The sequence below is a fragment of the Miniopterus schreibersii genome (genome assembly GCF_964146895.1).
Source record: "Miniopterus schreibersii genome assembly, chromosome: 15".
Classification (NCBI taxonomy): domain Eukaryota; kingdom Metazoa; phylum Chordata; class Mammalia; order Chiroptera; family Miniopteridae; genus Miniopterus; species Miniopterus schreibersii.
In genome coordinates, this window is record NC_138115.1 from 47,094,716 (window position 1) to 47,118,403 (window position 23,688).

General features: G+C 55.0%; 2 protein-coding genes across 9 annotated transcripts in view; one reads left to right on the plus strand and one right to left on the minus strand.

Annotated features, from left to right (window-relative positions):
• The window catches only part of TRAK1 (trafficking kinesin protein 1), a gene marked incomplete at its 5' end in the record, with an annotated part of 120,840 nt that extends 107,106 nt beyond the window's left edge, over window positions 1–13,734 (plus strand). For 2 of the 7 annotated variants that reach the window (XM_081159471.1, XM_081159473.1), the window contains 3 exons: window positions 1,621–1,839; window positions 7,735–7,837; window positions 10,897–13,734. In XM_081159471.1, coding sequence (XP_081015597.1) covers window positions 1,621–1,839; window positions 7,735–7,837; window positions 10,897–11,695 — 1,121 coding nt within the window. In that variant the 3' untranslated portion in view covers window positions 11,696–13,734. Of the gene's footprint in view, window positions 1–1,620; window positions 1,972–7,734; window positions 7,838–10,896 lie in introns of all 7 variants that reach the window. The other 5 variants (XM_081159465.1, XM_081159466.1, XM_081159467.1 and 2 more) reach the window with 5 other exon arrangements.
• Window positions 13,735–18,329: 4,595 nt separating this feature from the next.
• On the minus strand, window positions 18,330–22,584 carry CCK (cholecystokinin). 2 transcript variants are annotated; one of them, XM_081159821.1, is made up of 3 exons: window positions 22,446–22,584; window positions 21,278–21,493; window positions 18,330–18,720 (listed from the first exon to the last, which is right to left on the minus strand). In XM_081159821.1, the coding sequence occupies exons 2-3, from the start codon at window positions 21,489–21,491 to the stop codon at window positions 18,587–18,589; spliced, it is 348 nt and encodes a 115-aa protein (XP_081015947.1). In that variant the 5' UTR covers window positions 21,492–21,493; window positions 22,446–22,584; the 3' UTR covers window positions 18,330–18,586. The 2 variants fall into 2 exon arrangements, with proteins under 2 accessions (XP_081015947.1, XP_081015948.1); XM_081159822.1 differs by having other exon boundaries at window positions 22,376–22,458.
• Window positions 22,585–23,688: the final 1,104 nt, after the last annotated feature.

Here is a 23,688-nt window from a genome sequence, read left to right on the forward strand (position 1 = left end):
ACCTAGTGAGAGAACAGATGTGTGGTGTCCTCTGTCATTATAGGCATCTTTTTTTTTTTAATGTTATTTCTTTTCTGCAAGAGAAGAAATATTATTTTCTGTTTATATTCAGTAGATTCCAGTTAAGTAGGCTGCTATGGAACTGTGCATACTTAAAACTGGACAGAACGCAAGCAGGGGTCCAGGAAGTCTTCTAAACAAGACAGGCGGTGGGGACGATTTTTTCTCTCTCTTAAGTAGATTTGAAATTGCCCATTTACGAAATTCTTTCACGGCTCCTTGGCTGAGATTGCCCCGTAGGAAAGTCACTTTCCAGCTGTGATGAGAGGCGGTGCCCTCGCTGGGCACCCCTGAGGGTCAGGAGCCCCTGATTGATGAGCGAGGGTTCCCTGCTTCTTGGTCAGATGCCTGGTTGCCTTCCTGAGCTACTGGCTCTGGGCATCCCTGGCTTCCCCTTTCTGATGGGGCTGCCTAGCGGCCTGGGGGGGGCCTTGCCCACCCAAAAGAGGACACCACTGGTAAATCAGCAGTGACCGTCTGGGAGGCCACGTGTGCTGAAGAATCTTGCTTTCCTGTGCCCGAGACCCTCTCAAAGTCTGTCCTGAGTGTAGAGTATTTATTTCTGTGGTTAACATCACCTGGAGAGTGAGGCTGGCATGCCAGCCTCCCGGGCCACGTGAGGTGTAGCTGGTGCTCCAAGGGGAAGGGGGCTGTGGGCAGAATCGCAGCACCGAGCAGCGCACTGAAGGTCCCGAGATGGTCCTCCAGAAAGACACCTCTTAACCCAGGCGTCCTAAGCGCACTTGGTCTTGGAACACTTCTCTTTGTGAGCGCCTGTGGCACCCTCAGGTCCTCAGGGACACACGCTGGTGTTATTACAGACCTTGCGTGATGTCACCTGAGTCCCAGGGTCCGGTGTCACCCAGGAGATCGGCTCCTCTGCCTCAGGACTCTGTGAAGACTTACCGTGTCCTTCAGTCACCCCGCTGTAGGCCGGTCCCCATCCCTAAACCTGGAGCGCGGCGAGGTCGCTGGCAGATGCAGAGCACCGAAGTGAAGGAGGCCGGGGCTAGCCCACTGCTCGTCTCTGCTACTGCAGTTTCCTTTCTGCTTTTCTCTTCTTGAGGCCCCTGGCTTGGCTCGACATTGTCCCAGCCTGCCTCTGCTGTGTCCCCCTGTTCCCAGCGGTGTGCACGTGACATAGAATCAGGACGCGTTGCCCCCACCCCCATCCCCACCCGCCCCCACCTTGTGCCTGTTTTGCTTATTTTATTCCCTCTTTTCCTGAAGTGGTGTGGTGTTGGATTTGGGGGTTGACATCAGTCGATTTAAAATTAAGCGTTTGTCCCAAACACCTTTGGCACACAGTATGGCATGAATTTTACTTAAAAAAAAATTATTTTTTATTCCTTAAGCTGGTGCCTCCGACGGGCATGGTGTGTATTAGCTGCTGTGGTGGAGCAGGAGGGGGAGGCAGTGCCCCCCGTGTCCCCGCCAGAGTCCATCTACCGCGGAGCTCACGTCCCGCCGGGTGCCCGGAGGGTGGCGAGCGGCCGTCAGCTTGGACGTCCATCCTAACCCTCTCTCTTCCCCGCCCCTTGTCCGCCCTTCCTCCCGCAGGTTCCGCCACCCTTCACCACTGGCAGCAGCTGGCCCAGCCTCACCTCGGGGGCATCCTGGACCCCCGGCCCGGGGTGGTCACCAAGGGCTTCCGGACGCTGGATGTCGACGTGGATGAAGTGTACTGCCTTAACGACTTTGAGGAAGACGACACAGGTGACCACATTTCCCCCCGGGGCCTAGCTACCTCCACGCCAGTGCAGCGCCCAGAGACCTCAGGTGAGAGGTCCCGAGCACGCGTGACTGTCTCAGGCGGCAGAAGTTACCCGAGCCGGCCTCAGGCTTTCCCAGAAGAGATGCAGGAGCCGCCGGCGGCCGCGGAGGCGGAGGCGGAGGCCGAGGAGGGGTCTGGTGAGGGCACCCAGCTAAGTCCCGTGAGCCCGGCACCCGTACCGGAGGCAGAGCTCTGGGCCGTCCTCACCTCTGTCCCGGGCACCATCCGTAGTGGCGCTCTGTCTGTAGCTTCCGCTCGTCCGTGTGGGTGATGACAGCATGCCCGTGGCAAAATTCTGGTTTCTAGAGTCCGGGGCCTCCTTTTGTAACAAATGGGTCACCTTGGAGGTACGCCCCAGCGGGGCTCTCGAAGGGGGAGCAGGAAAGGCTGCTAAAAAGAAGTGGATTCTCGCCCCCCCCCAAACACTCCCAGCACATCAGCTCCCCTCCCCCTACTGTGGGTCTCTCCCTGTGTCTCAGGGACAGATCCTTGAGTCCCACACTGAGCTGAGCTGGGCTGGGCGAACGAGTCTCTCAGCTGCTGCTGCATTCGCCTGGGAGAAAGCCTGGCGCGTGCTCAGAATCGTAGACGACACTCCATCAGCCTTCGTACTTTTCTAACTTGAATGAAGGTGTTTGTGTTCCTTTCCAGCTCGCGTGTTTGTTCAAAAGTGGGTTTTTAAAAAGCGTCAGCAATACTCCTTGACCAAACCAAGCCTAAGAGATATCAGGAAGCTCTTCCAGAGAGAGGACGCTAGGTGAATCTGGGAAACGACTCGGTCTGGTCTCCCCTCTAACCCCCCCCCCACTGTCCCAGCAAGCATGAAAGCGTGACCCTGAGTTTACGGAACTGCCCACGTCCTGGGTGCCGCTGGGTTGAAAAGCTTTGTGCTCGGGGCCTGGACACGGGCGTCCTGTGGTTATTATTTGTCAGGCTTCCCGGACCTCCTGGCTGCCTGTGCTAAGAGAACAGGGAAACTCTTACGGGATGAAGGGAGAGACCCAGAAAAGGGTGAATTCACCAGTGTTTTCATCCTCGTGGTTCATAATTGTCATTCCTGAAGGCCGCCGCATTCCCTGCGCAGTGCCAGGCTGGACAGAGCCGAGGGTCTTGGTGGCATCTCCCATCCCCTGGCTGAGTTCAGGCGCCTGTGGCCAAGGGACTGTAATTGGGACCAACTTTTCTTTTACCTTCAACATAAACTTTAGAGGTGTCATCAAGTTAAAGGGATTTGTGTAGCCTATAGGTTTATTTATGGTTTATTTTCTCTTATGTAGCAATTGAGTTAGCAGATGAAGCTTGCACGGGAATGACAGTGCTTACTGTGTAGTATTTTTCACATTTAAGAAAGGGAAACCAGCGTGGTGTTCCCTCCCTTTGTTATGAGCACCCCGGTACCCTCGGGAAGGCAGAAAATAGTACAGGGAACACTGTCTGCTGATTCTTGTGGCTGAAGTGGGAGGAATCATGTCGAGTGTGATGACCCCTCCCTGCAGCCCTACACCTGGAATAGAAGGTGTATCCAGAAGTTTAAAGAAGCACCATTAGGTGCATCTTCGAGAAGTTGTGCAGAAGGAATAGAGCTTATCAGGTCAGCTAAGAACTTCTCCTGGTAGACAGAGGGAGAGAGGGGACCAATGATGAGGACCTTGCTCCTTCCCTCCTTACTCAGCCCTGCAGCACATCCAGCCCAGCACCTCTGAGGAGAGGAATCAGGTTGGAAGGGAACCATCAAAGAGAAGCGTGTGGATTGCTGAAGGTAACTTAGGAAAGGTCTGATTGCTTAGGCCAGAGTTCTTTGGGGCTCGTTTTCTGGGTAGGACTTGTTTGAAGTTCGGTGCAGAAAGGAAAGGCCCGGACAATGGTTTGGCTCTTTTTTCTCTATTGTTGGGAAGGACGGGACCATTTTGATATGACCCCAGAGGCCCCAAGTGGCACTAGGCACACAATCTTGGAGTCAAGGATAGACGGGTGAGCCTCAGCAGGAAGGCCTGGGCATCTTTTGTCTTGGCATTTGCATCTAGGCTGCTCTGGTCCCCTCCCTGGTCCACCCCTCACGCTTGGCCTTTTCTGTTGCCAAACAGCTCAGTCCCAGGAGCTGCCCTCTGCCTGGGAAGACCCAGTAGGGAGAAACTTAGAAGACAAAAGGCGATTAACCTTTTTTCTTGCAAATGGATGATGGAAGGAAATTGGGAAAACTTGATGTTAGGCACTTGTGTCTAGAGCCTGCTATCTCATGGAGAAAAAGTTTGGAGTACATACTGAAAAACATTTTTATTATATTTTAATGTATTATTATTGTATCATCATTTGCTGGTTTTTAAAATGCCATGTCTTAAAAATGATGAGCCCTTGTTTTCATATTTGTAAATAATTTAGATAATTAAAATGGATTGTTTAAAACGATTTTTAGATTATAGTTTTACTTTCTTTCAGTGACATTGTATGTTTTAATTCACCCAGAAAGTGCGCTTTATCCGCAGAAGGAGGTGTTATCTTGTGCTGTTGGTGTTCTGGGTTTAGGCACTTGTGAGCAGGGAAGAGCCTGCGTGCGGTAAAGGTAGACAGTTGGACGGACAGTCCAGTTGAATTTTCTTGGAGGCCTTGATCTTTCAACGAGAGAAGGAGGTGGGATTAGAGCCGCAGAGACAGAGGAAAGTGAAGGTCCGTTTATTTTAATACTCAGACACGTGGAGACCATTTCAAGTGGGGGAAAGACCCTAAAACAGGCCCATAGAAACATACAAACCCTGGCAGCCCTTCGGACAGGGTCCTTGCGGGCAGCTGTGCTGTCACTCGCGGGTGCAGCTGCTCTCTGACATCTGTGTGGGCTCACCCGAGGGCTCCTTTAAGGACCAGATGCCACAGTGGCCTTTCAAGAGAAGTTTCTGCTCTGCCCAGCACCTTACTGGCCTGTCCTCCCTGTGGGTGGGGGAGGGAGAGCACCCTTCAGACGACTGAAATGCATGCGCCTCGGTGGGTACGAATCTGATGACGTGGATGCCCAGACCACAGGGCCGGTCATCCTCAGGTCCCCACCAGAGTGGCCTTGCCCTTGCTCCCTCCCTCTTCTCGCCATTAGAGCAGTGGGCCGTGGGGAGGGCGGTGGGCTTCCCTGCCCATCGCCCCGGGAGCCGAGGGGTCGGCAGCAGCAGTCCCCCGGGGAAACACACTTGCAGATGACCCCCAGCGCAGTCTGCGGGGCATCCAGGGCATCGCTGGAGACGGGCGTGGGGTGGGGACGCCGGGCCCCCCCGTGACTGGTGCAGCGGCAGGATCCCAAGCACCCGCCCAGTTTTCCAGTCAGTCCCAGGTTTCTCGGACCCCGGAGAATCACATCCCCATGAAGGCACTTGTCAGTGGTAATGCTCTAACCCGTTTACTCCCCGCACCTCGCCGAGAGAGAGTCACGCAGAGAAGAGGGCAGGAGGGTTTAGGTAGGGAGTCGGAGCACTGAGTCCTAGAAACCACGTCCTAGGAGGCCCGAGTGAGCAGCGCTGCAGGCAGGCCCGGTGCAGGCGGGGACCGGGGACTTCAGCAATGAGCCACCCGTGCCCGAGCCCCTACCCTGGGGTGCTGTGCCTCTTCCTGTGAGAATGGCTCTCTCCTGCCTGCAGGGTGGTAGGAACTGGCCCGGAGCTGCTCCGTGGCATCGCAAGGAGCCCCCGGAGGGCGACTCACTGTCCCTGTGTTGTGTCCCAAGGAAGGGAGGTGCTGCAGCGGCCAGGCAGACGGTGACACGCGGAGAACTGGCGGGTCCAGGCGTCCCAGTGGTATTTCGGAGGGGCCCAGCCTCTGGCTTTGGCTCTATTGATACCGGTTAATCCTCCTTGGTCTTCTAAAGCTCTCTGACTTCTGGGGACAATGACTTCTGAATTTTAGCAGCCTTTACTGTCCCCCAAATCCATTTGCATAAGCTGGGTTTTGCTTCTGCTGATGCAACTGTCTCTGAAACGTCCATCGCACACCCCCCGTTGCAGTCGGAGGTCCGACGCGATGGGGGGGAGGAAGTGAACGTCACACCCCTTCGATCTGATGTTCTGGCCTTGCGTTTAAATGGGGCGCGCTTCTAATTGCAAATCCAGCCTTGCTTTTGTTTGATTTTTTTTTAATGTTACCTGTCTTTCAACTGTTTTGTCTTAATTACTTCTATTTACCCCCCTTTTCTCCACCTCTCCCCCCCACCCCGCCTGAATAACCCCTGGCGTTATTTGGGACGCTTCTCTCAGGTGTTCTGTTGCTTTTGTTTCTAGACCTCATGGCAGTCGGAGAATCGTGATTGTTCGGTTGCCTTTTTTCATAGCTTATTCCATTTTTGTTTTGCTTGCAGCAATTTCTTGGTTATCCGAGCTCCTAAACCATTCCATCTGTTGGTTGAGAAGCACAGATGCATAAAGGCTATTTTTATGTGCCCCCCCCCGCCCTTGGCCTGGAGTTCCCTGTGGTTGAGAGTTTGCTTTCGTGGCTGTGGCGCTGGCTGCCACGCCAGGGGCCACGGGAGCCTCTGTCGACACAGAGAGACGGTTGGACCATAAAAACCAGTCTCATGTTGCTCCTCGAGTCACCACCATCATTTCTGTGCTCTGGCTTTGTCCTGCCTGCCTTCCATTCGCGTGTCTCCAACATTTTTTGTTTGTTTCCTTCATCTGGTTTCCGGTTTTATTTTGTTTTAAAGACACAATCACCCACGTGTGGCTCTGTGGGCCTGGAGCACCAATCTCTTCTGTATTGTCTTTTCCTTTTTGTGAAATCCAAGAGAAAACTTGCCATAAAGGGCTAGAAGATTCTCATTCACAGCCTTTGAATCTTCAGGGCACTCATGGCCTCTGATAGTCTCTAATCAGTTTTCTCCCAGGAGGTCTCTGGGGGCTGAGCTGCTGCAGGGGTGGGATGGGCTGGGCCGGGTGGGCAGGGGGCACCCCAGTCCTTCATTGTGCATGCTATTTGCAGCAGCAGCATCTTTTTTTTCCTTTTTAATTTTTTTTTTTTTTTTTAACATTTGAGTTATGAATGAGGATGACCTCTGCAATCATGATGTCTCCCATAGGCCTTTACTGCTCACTTGCCAGCCTCTGATGCATGGTCCTTACGCTTCTGTCATTTACTTTGCTCCGGCTCACAGCCTTCAGCTGCCTTAACAACAACTCTGGAGACCTTTAAAAGGAAATAAATGGAGGATCACTTGTTGCTGTCTCATTTCCATTAAAATCAGACATCCTAGAGACGGCAAAAACGTGGCCCGGGGAGGGGCTGGTGCTGCCGGCATCGTTGTGTGTCAGACAGCACCATGGAGAGCCCCGGGTCTGGGTCTCAGCCACGTTGTTGCTGAGGCAGCTGAGGTCTCATGTCCCCCCCTGACGACCACAGATAGACAGTAGTGGAACCAGGATCCTCAAGCCAAGCCCCTTTCTGCATAAACAGAAAAGGGAGCCCTGTGAGCCTTGCCCTGTTTCCAGGGGGCAAGAGCCTCTCCCTGCCCCGAGCCCATCCCCTCCCTTTGGCAGAGTTCAGCACCCGTTTGCCAATCAAAAGAAATATAAAGCAACAAAGACCGAAGCAGATTCTGACCTCTTAAGAGGGAAACCAAATTTACCCCCCATGGGCCCCATAGCCCCTCAAACTGGATCCACTACTGACCGGAGAACTCCGATGGGGATCCCTGTGCGGACTGGGTCGGAAGCTGGAATCCGATGCTCTGCACGCCAGTGCTCAGAAGTGTGGTTGGTTTTGAGGCACCACCTTCGATCCAGAACATTCGCGTTTCACCTTCCTGGCCCAGATCCGGTTATCAAGGTAGCTCATCGCTTCTTGCATCTGTTGAGGTCTGAGCTGGGTCCTTTTCTCACGGGTGTACTTGGATGCAAGAAACATGTTTTGTCCCTTCCCCTCCCCCGATTTAGCACACCACCCTGGGAAGTGCATGTCACAGACCAACTCCACCTTCACCTTCACCACCTGTCGCATCCTGCATCCTTCAGACGAGCTCACACGGGTCACGCCAAGGTAAGGGGCCCCGGCCCTGGGTGGGGGGGGGCCAGGGGCAGGGTAAGGGGGGGGGGCTCTCCCTGGGAGATGTAATGTTGAGAAAACCCAAGTACAGAAGCTCATTCAACACCAACTCGGGCCAACTGGGGCATCTCCTAAGCACTTGCAGGCTCCTATACTGGGTCCCGTATTTTCTTGTGACTCGAGGTCCCTGTTAATTCAGATCCATGCAGATAGAGAGACCTGGACCACCTCTAGTTGCTCTCTTAGTTGGTTATGGAAGATTCTCAGGCCTCTCCTTCACCAGCTGAAGCTGACACTCATAGGCCCTAAGGCCAAGTCTGCTGGCTTTTGCCTGGAAGTTTGCCAGTAGAGCATGGCGTTTCCTCGCTGAGCCCCTGGAAGCCCCTGTGCCCCTGGGATAGACCGCAGGAACCATGCACCACAGCTACACTGTAATGATTGAAATGATCAGATTTGAAGACCACACCACATGTCCAACATGGTCCATTTTCCGCCGATGTCTCTGAGAAGCAATAGAGGTTGGCACCATCTGGCGAGGGGACTTGTATGGCTTGGGGTGGTCGGTGTGGCTTGATTTCAGGCCTTCCCCAGCTTCCAGTGAAAGGGAGGGCCCCCACCCCCAGCCATTTTCTCTGCGGTGTGAGATGCCGGGGACTGAAGGTGAAGCCCAGAGGGGGGGAGGCGAGCAGGGCCAGCTTGGAGGGAGCAGCTGCCTTCAACTCTGAATAACTCTCCGCAGGTCATGTGCGGAGGACGGCGAAGCAGCCCCATGCCCCGTTGAGCTGAGAGGAGATGTAGGGCAGACAGTGAGCCCACGGGCAAGGCAGGGGGTGAGCACACGCCAGCCGTGCCTGCCCCGGCAGGGCCACGTGGAAAGGGCTGTGTGTGCACGCGTGGCCGCCACTAACCCAGGACTTAGGCGTGGATGTGTCTCTGTGGTTGTGCCTGGCTAACTCGGCCCCGACGGTGGATGCCCCTAACCCATCTAAACGCCCCAGTCGAGCTGAGCGCCAGCACTAATACAGGCCTAACCACAGTTCTCACCCGAAGGGGGTTTCCACATCTTAGCTTTTCTTCTCCATCGCCCTCCCTGCCTCCAGAGGACCTGTGAGGAAGAGATTGTGCTTCACACCACGGGGTAGGGTTTCCCCTGGGGAGAGGCTGGCACCTGGAGCTCTTCCGAATGCAGCCCTGGGACTCAAAGCTGCCGGCCTGCCTGCAGCCACCGGGCTGCGTCAGGGACGGGAAAGCCTGGCAGTCGGGAGCAAGGGAAGGCTTTTGTCTGAGTTTGAAAGAATGGCAGCTTGAAACAAAATGGAAACTCCCTGGGAACGGCCCTGGGAACAGGATGTTCGGTCCAGAACTTTACTGCCCTCCGTTGCTTGTAGATCAACATTTTGTAGAATTCCACCTGCCCTGTTTGAAGAGTACACCACCTTTTTAAAAAATATATATGTTTTTTATTGACTTTTTAAAGAGAGAGGAAGGGAGAGGGAGAGGGAGAGAGAGAGAGAGAGAGAGAGAGAGAGAGAGAGAGAGAGAGAAACACTGATGTGAGAGAAATATTGATAGGCTGTTTCCCGCACACACCCCAACTGGATACAGAACCCACAACCCCGGCATGTGCCGTGACTGGGAATCAAACCTGCAACCTTTCGGTGCACGGGACAGTGCTCAACTAACAGACACACTGGCCAGGGCTGAATAGTCCACCTTTTAACTTTAGGAATCTCTGTGGTTTCTAATCTCGTATTTCTCCAAGTGCCCCTGCCACCAGCATCCGCGCCCCTGGGCTTGTGTGGGATGGGCCTGCTCTGTGTGCCTCTCCCTGTGCTGACCGGTCAGCGGCGAGGTCACCGAGTGTGGAGCCAGATGATGCCTCCGCTTGGACTGGCTTGTGAGCGCTGCCTCCCAAAAGGGGTTGGGGGAGATGCTCTAGTCACTCCAGGAACCTGCTCCAGAGCGTGTCCCCTTCCTTCACTTTCCCTAGGTTGGTGCTTTGCCCAAACCTGGTCCTTTCCTTGTCAGGCTGAGGAGAGAGGGCCCTGTCCCCAGCTCCTGGGGACCACCCCACTGGCCTGCTCCAAGGGGCACCTGCAGCTCAGCCGCAGCCACATGCTTGGGCGGCAGCAAGACAGGTCTCGTGAGACTGTTAGGAGGGTGCTGCTTGGTCCCTCTGCTGCTCCTGCAGGCTACCTGTGGGTGTGGCCTCACACCTCCTGTCACAGCTGTTAGAAGGGGGCCCCTCCTGTCCTTTAAGCAGACAGCTAGGCATGCCCCCTGCTGGTCCTCTACACTTTTCTGTCCTACTTCCCAACCCCAACTTCTGGAACCTGCGGGTCCTCAGTCAGCACTACACGAGTGGATGTAGAAATCCTTACTTTCCTTTATGCAGCTCCATAGATGCAATGTGGCTTCCTCCAACCCCATGACTTCACTTGTCAAGTTATGGATTTGGGGGACCACAGGGAGGGCTAGGTGCTGCCCCATTCTGGGAGTCAGGGAAGCCAGTATCTGCTGATGACTTGATGTGCGCCTTCAGCCTCCATCTCCCCGTCACCCAAAGTCCCTCCACCTGAATGTCTCGCCTGCTCTGGCCATTCCTAGATAAACTCATAACCCATAGTCGTGGGTAACTTCTGACCTCAGGGGAGTAAGTAGTAGGAAGGAACTTTGTTCTGGGGGTCACTATACTTGGGTTCGAATTTGGGGTCTCCCACTTAATAGCTTACTGTGACATTGAGTAAGCCACCTAACTCAGAGCCTGTTTCCTCACCTGCAAAGGGGACACTTAAATGCACCTTACAGGGCTGAGAGACAGAAATCATGTGCAACTTCCTGCAAACTGAAACCATGCCCCACCTAAGGGAATCTGAGCCCCCAGGGGTGAGGGGAGGTGCAGACATGGAAAGAGGCATCTGGGGAGCCTGGGCTGGGGGGTGTCCTCTCATCCTGTCCCAGGCCTGCCCTGCATCCCTGCAGGAAACTGGCCACTGCCCCCTTTTCCTGGTGCTCATAGGCATTTTCTGATGAATGACCTCTTTTCCTTTCAGCCTTAACTCAGCCCCGACTCCAACTTGTGGCAGCACCAGCCACTTGAAGTCCACGCCGGTGGCCACGCCGTGCACTCCCCGGAGACTGAGCCTGGCTGAGTCCTTCACTAACATCCGCGAGTCCACAACCACCATGAGCACATCGCTGGGGCTGGTGTGGCTGCTGAAGGAACGGGGCATCTCTGCGGCAGTGTATGACCCGCAGAGCTGGGACAGGGCCGGCCGAGGCTCCCTCCTGCACTCCTACACCCCCAGGATGGCCGTGATCCCCTCCACTCCGCCCAACTCGCCCATGCAGACACCCACGTCTTCCCCGCCCTCCTTTGAGTTCAAGTGCACGAGCCCTCCCTATGACAACTTCCTGGCCTCCAAGCCGGCCAGCTCCATCCTGAGGGAGGTGAGGGAGAAGAAGCCCGTCCAGAGCAGTGAGAGTCAGACAGACGTGTCTGTCTCCAACCTCAACCTCGTGGACAAAGTGAGGAGGTTTGGTGTGGCCAAAGTGGTGAACTCAGGGCGAGCCCACATCCCCACCTTGACTGAGGACCAGGGACCTCTCCTCTGTGGGCCCTCGGGCCCAGCACAGGCCCTTGTCCCTGGAGGACTGGGACCCGAGGGCCTGCCTCTCGGCTGTCCCACCGTCACAAATGCCATGGGTGGGCTGCAGCTCAGCAGTGGCATCCGGCGGAATCGCAGCTTTCCCACCATGGTGGGGTCCAGCATGCAGATGAAGGCCCCCGTGACTCTCACCTCAGGCATCTTGATGGGTGCTAAGCTCCCCAAACAAACCAGCTTGCGGTGAGGGTGGCAGGGGGGCCCTTCCTCGGAGGAGACCAGTCTTGTCCTTCCTCCCTCGCTTCCCCCCTGCACTGCGTGCTCTCTCTTCCCTCTGCGCCCATCCCCTCCTGAGCTAGACAAATCAACCTTGTGCCTAATGGAGGAAGAGTGGAGACTTTGTAAAATGTGTACATAGGACTTGGAGACCAGTATCCGACCTGCCCTTTCTTTAGATCCCACGGGCAGTGCCCCTGCACTGTCATTGCTCTCCTGAGGACTTCACCTGTGCTAGCCTGGTGGGGCAGGGCAGGCAGGTGTCCTTTTCTCCTCTTGTCCTTTGAGAAGCACTGAAACTCCCCAGGGCGTTCTTATCCCATGGATAGGAAACCAGGGAACTTATGGCTGGCTGCCAGTGTGCTTGTCGTGAGCTGTAACACGGCACAGGGCACAATGACCCCCCCCCCGCCCCATGTCATTGGGCACCTCGCCTCGCCCACCCCTGTAAGAGCGTAAGGAACCTCCATTCTTGGCCACATGCAGCTGGCGTGGCTTTCAGGACCAGAGAGCTGTTCTTTCTTTTATGGGTGGCCCAGCTCCTTCAGGACCTTCGTTACACTGCCTCAGTGGATGGTTGCTTCTTTTTTGAGGTGTGACTTTTGCTCTCCACGCCTTCAACCTGAAGTCATCCTTCAGTGTCTTGCATTCAGCTGTCAGGCCAGACACCTGACCCGAAAGAGAATGTGTTTACACTCCCACTGAACCAATTTGCAGCCCCTGTGGGCTGTGTGTGTCCTGATTCAATTTTATATTTGTAGGCAGAGAAGTAGCGGTCCTAGGTGGGGAAGGCCCAGTGTCTGCTCTCTCTGTGGTTCTATGACATCAAAGTACAAGCGGCAAACACACCAGGCCCCTAAGGAGATAGCAGCTTATTTCTGGGACCCAGCAGCACAACCAGATGGATTAAGACCAGACCCAAGACAACCTCAACAGTAGCATTGAAAGGAAAGGGGGCAGGGAAAAGGTTGTGAATGAAATCGTTCAACAGTCAAAGGAAAAAGAACCACAACCAAACATAATACTAACCTGGTTTATGAGAGAAATGAGGCTTTGGCCTTCAGCTGAGACCCAAGTCTGTCCACATGCTTTACTTCCGTGGTCTTTCGTGGCAGCCATTCAACCCCCACATATTTTGCCCTCTTGCTTTAGAACAGAACAGTCACCACAAGGTATTCCTTCCCCTGAAAGCCTTCCATCTCCCAGGGCCACTGTTATCCTTAGGAAAATACGGAGGTGTTTGTGAGATGTACATGAGTGAGCAAGGGAGCCTGGTCCCGCCACTGTCGCCGAATGAGTTTTGAACTTTTATTTATTATTTATATGTGCTGTATTTTAAACAAGCGTCTTCTCTCCAGCTCCGGTCACAGTGTGTCTGTGGCATCCCCATCTGGGCAGGTTGTTTATTTATTTTAATCTGAAGACTACAGTGTACCTCACGGTGTCCCGTGGCCATTTGTTTCCGACATTTATGCAAGGATAGCATCACATGCAAATGAAATTGCCACTTTGCATCCCTCGTCCCCCTCCTCCCTTGGCAAAGGATGTGTCATTCAACTGAAGGAGTGTAACCTTATGTCCACACGAGATACTGTAAGAAAGTCCCCAGGAACGAGCCTCGGTCCCAAGATTTCAGACTATTTATTCTGTGAACACGAGGGTGTTGGTCAATTACATTTTCAACACCCCTTGTGGCTGTATGTGTGCACTCAATGCAAGGAACGTGTATCTTTTTATTTGAATGTATTTTAAAGCAGTAGGTAGAATAACAAAGGAACATGAAAACCATGGACTGAATGGACCACTTTATGTATTCAGAGAGAGGAGCTACCCATCGTCACAAAGGAAACACCAGTGTAAAAATCAGCAGTTTGGAGGTTGCAGTATTTAGCAAATAAATGATCAACATCAGGCAACCACTATCAACAAGTGTGTTGTAATGCATCAAAAATCAACAAATTTTATTTGCTAATGAATATCAATAAAATAAGTTCAAATGATGGAAACCACATTGGTATTCTGATTTGCATCTTTTAATCTTTTTCATTGATAGATGATGACCTCTCTCTGTAAGGTATCCAGTTCTTTGGGGAAATGAAACAAATGCTATGTGGTTCTTTACATAGTTATATCCAATCCTTCTTTTAACATAATATTGTATCTTAGACAACTTTCCAATCAGAACCTGAAGCTCTTCCCTACTTTTCAGGGCTGCATACTATTCCACCATGTGCATATATCCACTGTGACCAGATTAGACCAGTGTCCTACAGCCGGGCATTGAGTTAATTCTAATATTTTGCTATCACAGCACTGTCACAAAAAAACCTTGCATATATGTAATTTTTTACATATGCGAGCACATCTGTGAGATAAAGTCCTTGACAGATGGTACCAAATTGACCTCTGTAGAGTTGTGTTAAGAGACTTTTAAAAACTAAACACCAAATAGAGGGTCACCAAATAGAGAACTGTGAAAAAGGGGTGAAATACAACACATTCTGCCATCTCAGTGTTGGGAAGTAGCGAAATCATGCAAGCTGTGGGTGGCCGCTGTGTGGGTCTTATACCAGGTGCTACCATCTTGCAGTGGTGTCACCTTGGGCAAGCCCCTTCTTTGGGTCCTCCATTTTTTAACCTGTGGAACAGGCACAGGAATACTTACGGTTAATTGGCTGGGTAAGTATATTCTGAACGTCTGCCATATGGCAGGAGTTGTTGATAGCAGGGATCTGATGATAAACCAGCGAGCAGCTTCTCTCATGGGATCAGGTCGGAGGAGAGACACTGAACCTGGGAGCATGGCCTGCCGAGGGCTAGCAGAGAATTGTGAGGGGTGGGTGGCTGCTTTGGCCAGTCGGGGAAGGCCTCTCAGGGCGGTAGCATTTGGGTCAACCATGTGAGATGTGGCACAAGAGCATTTGGGCAGAGGGCAACTGGTGCCAAGGCGCAAAGGCAGGAAAGCATTTGTTGTGTTTGAGGAGCAGACAGAGGCCCTGTGGCTGGGCATCAGTAAAGAAGTGGAGCGTGGTTGTGGCAGAGACCATGGTGTTCACCACACGGGCCATCTGGTCTACATGTTTCCCAGGCACATCGTGGGCAAGGGCGCACACGACTAGTTTTGGCCAGTGGGCTGTGAGCAGAGAAGCAGCCATGCTCCCCTCCTCCCCTGAAGCCACGCCTTGAGATGGTGGTGTCACATGTTGGCGGAGCCTCTATCATCCTGGGTCTCCGAGGAACGGCGTGGACCAGACTCCCTGCCAACCTGCATGTGACATGTGATCTGAAAGAGGAACGAACGGTGGTGTTAAGCCAGTGAGATTCTTGGGTAGAGGGATCCTACCCACAGCTGGCATAGCAGTCACCTTCCCTATCCCCGAGCCAAGTGCAGGGTCTTGGAAGAAGCCCCTGATGGGTCTGGGGATCCAAGGACAACTGAGCTAATTTAAGGGGAGGGAGTGGAGATGTTCCAGAACCCACGCCAGCTCCTCATCTCCAACACGGCAGTGACCACATGGGGCAGGGACAGCGGAAATGGCAGCAAGTATCTGGCCCCAGACAGATGTGGGACTCACTTCCAAACGCTGCTTGGGAGCAGAGACACGGGTATGCCCTGGAGTTTTTTCAACAGGACAAAGAATGTAGGCACATGCCCAGCTCACATGAGTATGGGCACCGGGACATAGAGGCCACCTGGAGAGAAGTTGGTGGAGGTGGGAAGTTATTCTTAATTATCGGAATGGACTGGGAGCTCATAATAGGAATTAAGTCAGGATTTAGAAAACTACAAAACTAATTTTTTGCACATTTGGGCTCGTGGCTGGAAAACATCTTCTCCTGGGACAATGTATTTTCGGTGGCCAGTAGAGGGCACTCGGAGACAGGAGAAAACCTGAAGGAACAGGCCCTGAGCATCCAAGCCTGCATTCGGGAGGGTTGGCCTTTCCCAGGAAAGCAACTCAGAATCGGTTGGTTGGTTTTAAATCAATCCATCATGGGCCAGGAGTTGTGTCAAATACAATAACAATGAATTGCAGGGAAAAGAGAATTTAAAAAAATACAAAACCCAAGACCAATTTTTAAATGACTTTCAACAGACATTAAGTTACATTTCAAAAATCAAAGAACGAACATAACAGGGGGAAAGAAAAGAATTATGAGAATAGTGAGTGTTACTCACTGAAAGTGTGTGTAGAATATTTAATATAGAGACTCACAATTACGTTCAACTTTGTTGTCCTGTAGTCGTAACTGAACGGGAAGTCTTTCGTATTGAACACGTACACACTTCAAATGAACACTGGGTATCAGCGTTACCGCTCGCCCGACTTCAGCCCCCTGGGCCTCCTGCCTCAGCCTGATTCTGCGGTGAGCCTCCTGTCCCACGCGCCCTGGCCTCTGGTGTCACCTCCTTCAAGGGGACCTCAACTCCCAATTTTGGTTTATGGGTCCTCATTATGCAAGGAGAGTCAGAAGGGGAAGGGGAAGAAGCTGATTTGCTACTTATTTGGAATTGTGTTTCCTTTTAATTTTCCTCCACTCAAATCTCGAAAGCATCCGGAGCTCACTAATTAGAGGTAACCATAGTTACCAAGCGACAAGTTGGTAACTATAGATCTAAATGTATCCAAATATATCTAAATGTCCTGTTTCTCTGTTTTGATTCTATAGAAAGTACCTCACTTGTCAGTCGTCTTGTTCTCTCTTCGGTTTTATTGGTGATTTTCCAAACCCTGGGGCCTTTTGGCAGCCATGTGAAAGTTTCAAAATTAAAATAACAGAAAACACCCGTTGTTAGAAAACAGCCCCATGTCCTTAATTTTCCGGTTTGAGCGGTCCAGCTGACGGGGTTGGATAAAGGGCAGGTGGGCAAAGAGGAATGAGCCTGAACCCTGCGGGTCTCACACAGCTGGCTCCCCGAGGAGCAGTTTTCTAAGCAGTTTTCCACTGGGCGGCACTATCGTCTTCTGTAGGTGGAACCAACTTCCTTTTTCTCGGGTTAGGTAAGTGCCTAAGAACTTCACGGACACCCGGGTGGTGATTAGATGTCACTTAGTGACAGGCACCCTGGGGAATCCCGGGCAGGCGCTCCCTCATCTGGGAGCCCCCGGTCCTGGTTCTCTGAGAACACAACTCGGAGCAGGCGGCAGATACCAACAGGTGAGTTTAATAAATCCTTTCAGAACCCAGAGCCCAGAGGAAATTAGCCAGGCAATATTTTTTCTCTTTTGGCTTGATCTCTGATTTAATTATCTTCAGGGCTGGCAATAATTTGAAGATACTGGAAAAAAAAAAAAAACCCACCCAATATGCTAATGTGGCTCCATCTCAATCTGGAAGTCAAGATTCTTTCCTTTGTCTCTTTAAACCCGAGACAAGGAAAAAAAGTGTTTTTGTGTTGTTAAAAGAATAAACATAGAAGTCCCCTCAGTCCCCCTTTCCTGTTACCTGCGACTGGCTGAACCTGAGAACAAAGGTGCCTTTGGGTGCTGGAGGTTGGGGTGCGTTGTGTAAAGATCCCCCTTGCGAAGATGTGTTAACGTCAGGTTTGGATAAATCTCGGGAAAGGGAACTCTGTTCGCCCCCTGGCTGCTGGCTGCGCTGAGACTTGAGTAGTCACGGGTCAGGGCAGGCCTGGCCTCTTAAGCCGGAGGTTCAGGGCATCAGCAGGTGCAGCGACCACCAGGCAACTTGTTTGTCTCAGCCTGGCAAGGAGCTGATTCCGGAGAGGGCCGCAGGCTCCACCACCCACTCCCTGTGTGGTCCTAGGCAGGTTTATTATCTATAAAATGGGAGTGGGGTAGGGAAACGGTGTGTGTTGGGCTAGAATGAGAGCTATTTTTGTTTTCAACTTGTAAATTCCAATGGATCCACAAAAAGGAATCTGAAGACCAGCCCTAATTGGCAGAGCCAAGGGTGCAAATGGCCAGGACGGCTGGAGGAGGAGTGGCCTGGGGTGGAGGGCAGGCAAGTCGGAGGGCTTCAAGAGGGGCAGCTGGCAGAGGGTGGGGGGTGGAGAGGAGTGAGTGGGTGAGGGTGGGAGAGGAGGAAGCGGGGAACCATGGCGGTCCCCGGGGCCCCTTAAAGCAGAGCTGGGGAGCTGCTGTGAGACTTGCTCAGCTTAGCTCCTGGTCCCTGTGTTGGCAAGTGGCCTGGGGATCAGAGCAGGACACTGCGGTTAGACGGGGCCCATCCCGAATGCAGTGGAGGTGCTGAATGGGGCTTAGGGGAACAGGTCTTCAGGCTCCCTCCCACCCTCGCCCAGGAAGCTCCGTCGGGTCCTCTCAAAGCCACCACTCATTCCCACGCCCTAATGCCGCTCCGTCTCCAGCTGCCTCTCTGGGCTTTACCCCGACCAGCAGGCGCTGGCTGCAAGCAGGGCGGGTTCTTTCTGCAGTGGTGCCAGCTGGGGCCCCGGCAGCCAGGGTGGCCAGGGCTGGGCCTGCAGCTGGCGCAGAGGCCCTTTCACAGGCTCAGCTCCCCGCCCCACCCTCATTTCTCACCCCCTCGGGGACCCTCTGCTGCAGGAGTTTGTCCCTGGGCACCGGGACCTTCCCTCCTCGAACCTTCTGGGGACTGAACCGGAGACACAGGGAACGAAGGCACAGAATGAAATCACTTTAATAGCATCGCCACACTTTGGAACCAGGGGTCACGGATGAGGGAGACAGCTGTCTTCCGTTTGTACAATTCTGCTGAGGTGCTGGCTGTGCCAGACCACCTCACAGGGTTTTCACGCGGAGAACTTAATAAATAGACACTTAAAATGTCAAACTGCAGAGACGATGAGCTGTGAGTGTGACTGTTTTGTTATCCCGCCTCCGGGGAGCCTGGAGGCGCTTGGTGGGGCTGAGGCGGCGCCCTAGGAGGGGTACTCGTATTCCTCGGCGCTGCGCCGGCCGAAGTCCATCCAGCCCATGTAGTCCCGGTCGCTGATCCTGTGGCTGGGGTCCCGGCTCTGCAGGTTCTTGATGGCGGGCATTCGGCCAGAAGGAGCTGCCAGGGGCGGGGAGGAAGGAAACGCAGCCGTTACCCAGTTCGATTTGTAAAGGAGAGCAGTGGGGAAGCCAGGCAATGGGTCCTGTGCACCTTCTTACAGGCATCAGAGAGCCACGGAGAGGGCGAGATTGCTGGACCGGGGTCTAGAGAGGAGGCGGCCCCACGTCTGTCTCCCCCCCTCCCCCCATGTAGCCGGCCCAGCAGCAGAAGCCAACCAGGGCCTCCCCCAGCCCTTCCCCAGGCCTGTTGCTCACCCCTCCCCGACCCTGAGCATCCCTGGCTCTCGTTAAGGTGATGTGATGACAATATTCTGATATTGGCACGGTTAAAGAAAAAATGGAATCAAGTCCTATTGCTAGACAAATACCCTTTAAAAATCATTCATCTGAAAGCTCCCTTCTTTTCAAAAAGTGGTATTAAGAAAAAGGCCGTCAGACTCAAAACTCGGCAGGCCAGCAGCATCCGAAGGAGGGCGGGCAGAGAGGTGATTTAATGCAGCCGTTTTGACCAAAGTGCAGAAACTGAGCCCGAAATGGGCCCTTTGGGGTGGCAGTTAAGTCCTTAGGAACGGGACGGTCCTCGTTACACCTCAGGATATCATTCACACTGAGTGAGCAGGGACACGAGGCGGCGGTTCCTTCCCACGCACATGACACAGTCCCTGCCCAGAGATCACAGGCAGTGGCCTCCTGGGTCGGAAACCAGTAGAAAGCCTTCTCCGGTGCAAACTAAGGGACAAGAGACGTCCCTCAGGGACCTCCATGGGCAAAGCAAGGTGGCCTCAAGAGTAGAGGGATGAAGGACCACTCAGAGTTTCCACTGTATTGGGGGCCACTGTGTCCCCACTTTTTGTGGCCCAGGGGCTTTGCTGGCCGTGGGGCAGGTGTACACTACCCCCCCCCCCCAAACCTCCAAGGGAACCACTTCTCCTCAGATCAGTGAGAGCTCTGCAGACAGTTCCTAATGCCAAGCTTGCGAGCACTGCCCAGGGTGCATTGTGTACTTTAGAGCCTTTACGCACAATATATACGACAGCTGAGAAAAACATCTGACGTGACCTCAAAGTACCTCAAACAAAGAAACTGTATAGTATTTATGTTAGTAAATATTTATTCTTTGTGCATATCTCTCAAACAAGAGAGTATGACTCCAGCTAAAATGTGTGGGATAAGCCACTGCCAAGGGTCAGTTCTAGGGGAACGGTTTGGCGACGGGCTTCCTTCCCAGAACCATTTCTCGTGCATCTTTCCTGGAGGTGGGGGGAGGCTCCAGATTACGGCTCGGTGAAAAGCCAAGGGTATTTCAGACCGGCTTGGCTGAAATTCAGCCCACGTCCAAGGACAGATATTTCAGTAACTTTCAGACAGACAATCACTAGGAACCTCAAAGGTTTCTGGATGTTGTCCTCTGATTGGTATTTCTTCCGCATCTTTCCATTTAATTAGGGAAATAAAACAGAAGATGGTAGTTGGGACAATTTCCCAAAGAGAGGAAGAAATATAACAAACCATCTTCTACTCCCTTCTGAAATCGACTGCTCAAAACCGGTCTCACCTTCGCAGGAAACTATAGGAGACTCCCCTATGGCTTTCTCCCCCATCTGATCAAGCCGGGGGCCACGGCTCAGATCCAGGCCCTGGGCACACCCAGCAGTGTTCGTTGTGGTTCTGCTGTCCAGGTGTGTGGGTCCAATTTAGCTCGCTGCCCCTCAGAACGGCGTGTTCACCATCATTGCCACTGGGGTTAGAGTTGATTGGAAAAACCTGCCCCAGCCCCGGTCACGATTCCTTAGGACCCTAGAGATGGACGGGCCTTCCCCTGAAACTCCCCAAGCGTGGAACTCTAGCCTCCTCCCCTCCTTACAGGTGAGACAGGCAGGCCCAGGAAAGGGACCGGGCTGTGTGTCAGCAACTCAGCCAGCAAGCTGCTGGATCACCTCATTCCTGGAGAAAACCTTTGACGGGGCTGCAGTTGGGAAGGCCTCTCCAAGAGCAAAATCACAAACATGTCTCTTGTTGGGTAATTATGTTAAATCACTGCCAAGAACTCAAACCTGCTACTGATTCTTTCCTCCTGTTACAGACTCTGGCGAAAACTGACACATTGTCTCTTCTTTTTAAAGTGTTGTCAGTCTCGAGCATCCTGTGCATTTACAGAAGAGGCTGGTTAGTGGACCTGTGAACCCTTTTGGAGTCAGTAATTGGTTCAGGAAGTTTCTTTTAATGTGTCTATAATATGGTGCAGCACTTCAACAGCAACACCGTTAGCAAAAATTAAAGAAAGCTTTTTAAAAAGGTTTCCCTGACTGATAAGAGCCCCACACTCGCTCTCAGTTTGCTACAAAGGACGTCCGGGAAACTGCACTGCCCTGCGCGGTGTAACTCGAGAAAGAAAGAAAAAAGTGAAAAACCTTTCAGCTCAAAGTGTCGCCTGTGTTTCCTCCCGAGGGTTTACCCACCTCCATCAGCCAGACGCTAGAGAAGAGGGTCAGGGCTGGGAGCCCCGCGCAGGGGCAGGATGCGGGGGGGGGGGGGGGGGGGCGCGGCGTCGGTACCTTTCCGGGCCTGCTGGATGTATCTGGCCAGCAGCGCGCCCAGGTGCGCTCGGGGCTCGCCGTCCGCCCTCTGCACCGCCCTCAGCTGTCTCCGGGGCGCCTCCTCGACCCGCTGCGCCCCAGGGCCCTCGGGATCCGCGGGAGGCAGGGGCTGCGCCAGGGCGCCCGCCGCCAGGGCCGCCACCAGCACGCACAGGCACACGCCGCTGTTCATGGCTGCGGAGAGCAAAGGGGGCGGCCGTGAACGGAAAGGTGAGGCAGCCGTAGGCTCTCGCGGAGGGTCGGGCAGCCGGGGTACGGGGGAGGGGGCTCAGTCCAAACCCGCGGCGCTCCAGACGCGCCAGGAGGGTGCAAGCGCCAGGGCTCGCCCAGCGCAGACCCGAGCGCGGTGGCCTCGGGACGCGCGTCCGGGCGCACCCCGCTTGTCTTTTGGGTAAAGACGCCCGGTGCCTGGGGGCGGACAGAGCCCCGTCTTCTGCCCTGTTTAGCAGAAGGAACGTCTTCTGTTTGCCTTGAGTGTGAGGAGGTGTTTCTAGAGCGTCTGTCTTCCCCTAACTGCCAGAGCAAGAGATGAACGACCGTGTGGACATCTCCTAGGGGGAAGCCGCGGTGGGAGAAATGGACCCTGGACGGAAGGCAGCACCTTCCAGACGGCTAAGAGGCTTTCAAATTGGGGAATAAATGGTGGGGGGAAAAGAGAGCAATAAGTGAAAGCCATATTTATAAAGTTTCTTCCATATGCACGCGGGAATTGGCACAGGCAGGGTTGGAGGGGGGGGGCCTCAGAAATACGGGCTCGGTTGTCGGTCGGGTTGGCAAAGCTCCGCTGCGTTTTAGATCCGCGAGCAAATAAAACGCACGTCCCCGGGGAACTGTGCTGCGCTATTGAGGAAGATGGACTTGAATCCCAGAGCCTCCCGGTGGTTTGTGTCCACGGCCCGCCGAGGACCGCGGCGCCCCGCAGAGCAGCCCCGCGGGGCGCGCCCCCAGCGCAGCGCCCCCAGCGCCCCCCGCCGCGCGCAGCGTTCCCGACAGCGGGAGACGCCGCAGGAAGACCCCAAAACCACCCCAGGGAAACGAAGTGCGAGGGGCGCGGACCTGGAGACCAGCGTCCTGCAGGGACGCCGGCACTCGGGCTCCCCGCGGACGGCCGAGAGCCCGCACCTACCTCCGCAGGAGACTGTCGCCCGCGTCGCGGTCCAGCGGAGCGGCGGGGGAGCCGAGCCAGTTCGGGGGCCCGGCCCGCGGCCGCCTCTTAAATAGCCCCGCCCGGCGCGGGGCCAGTCAGCTGTTCGCGGGGCGCCGACGCGCCCGCAGCGGCACGTGCTCAGAGGGCGGGTGCGGGGCGGCGGCGGGGCGTGGCTCCCGGGGGAGAGGGCGCCGCGCGCGCCCGGGGGGCCGGGTGTCCAGCCGCCTCCCCGCCCCAGGGGCTCCCTGCCCCGCCCCGCCCCGCCCGGCACGGAGCTCCCCGGGGTGGGAGGCCTGGGGCTCGAGGGCTCCTCCGCGATGGGAAACTGCCCGCGTTTAGTCTTCTTTGGGGGCCCGAGGGGCCGGGAAGGAAGCTGGGGGGACACTGGGCAGGGCTGGTGTTAGCAGAGTGCAATTCTGGGGGGACGGGGGTCGGCCCCTCTCTGAGCATCCCAGGCTGCGGTGGCCCCCTAGGGGAGAGGGCGGGACTCACTTTCTCCCCAGCGCCAGGAAAAGCCCTCGAAGTTCCCCAGGACCCCGAGAGTGGGCGTTCCCGGGCCGGGGGAGTGGGGGGCTGCGGCCCCGATGGGGCTGTTCCCGCAGCTGTAAAATGAGGGGCCACCCCCGGGCTTCGCTCGGTTTGGGAAGGGGCTGCGTTACCTTCCCGGCCGAGCGGCCTCCTGCCCGGGGCGCCTCGGCCTCTCGTCGCCAACTGGCGCCAGCGAGCGCCCCTTAGAGGCGCCCTCCCGGTTCCCCGCCGCCCTCGGCGTCCACCCAGCCCCCCGCCCCGGCCCTGGCCCCGGCCCCGGCCCTCCGGAACTGGGGTTGCTCGGTTTCGAGATCAGACCTCACCCCTCCTCCCTCGCGGGCCCCGAGAGGCGGGGGGCCCCCAAGCGCCCGTGAGCCCGTCCCTGCGCGGTCGCGCCCCCGAACCCGGAGCCGGGCGAGCCGAGCCCGCGAGCCGCGGGGTCCGCACGGGTCGCCGCGCTGAGGTCTGCCAGCGGGCTGGGGTCTGCCATCGGGCTGGGGTCTGCCAGCGGGCTGGGGTCTGCCAGCGGGCGCCCGGGCTCCGTCCCCGCCAGGGCCGGGCCAACCCCGCTTCCCCGACGGCAAACGGGCGCAGGGAGGGCGGCTCCTGTCCACGCTCCACCGCGGCCCTGGCCGCCCCAGCTGGGACCTGGGGGTCGCTGCCCATCCCGCCGTCCGCCCAGGGGCCCCAACCC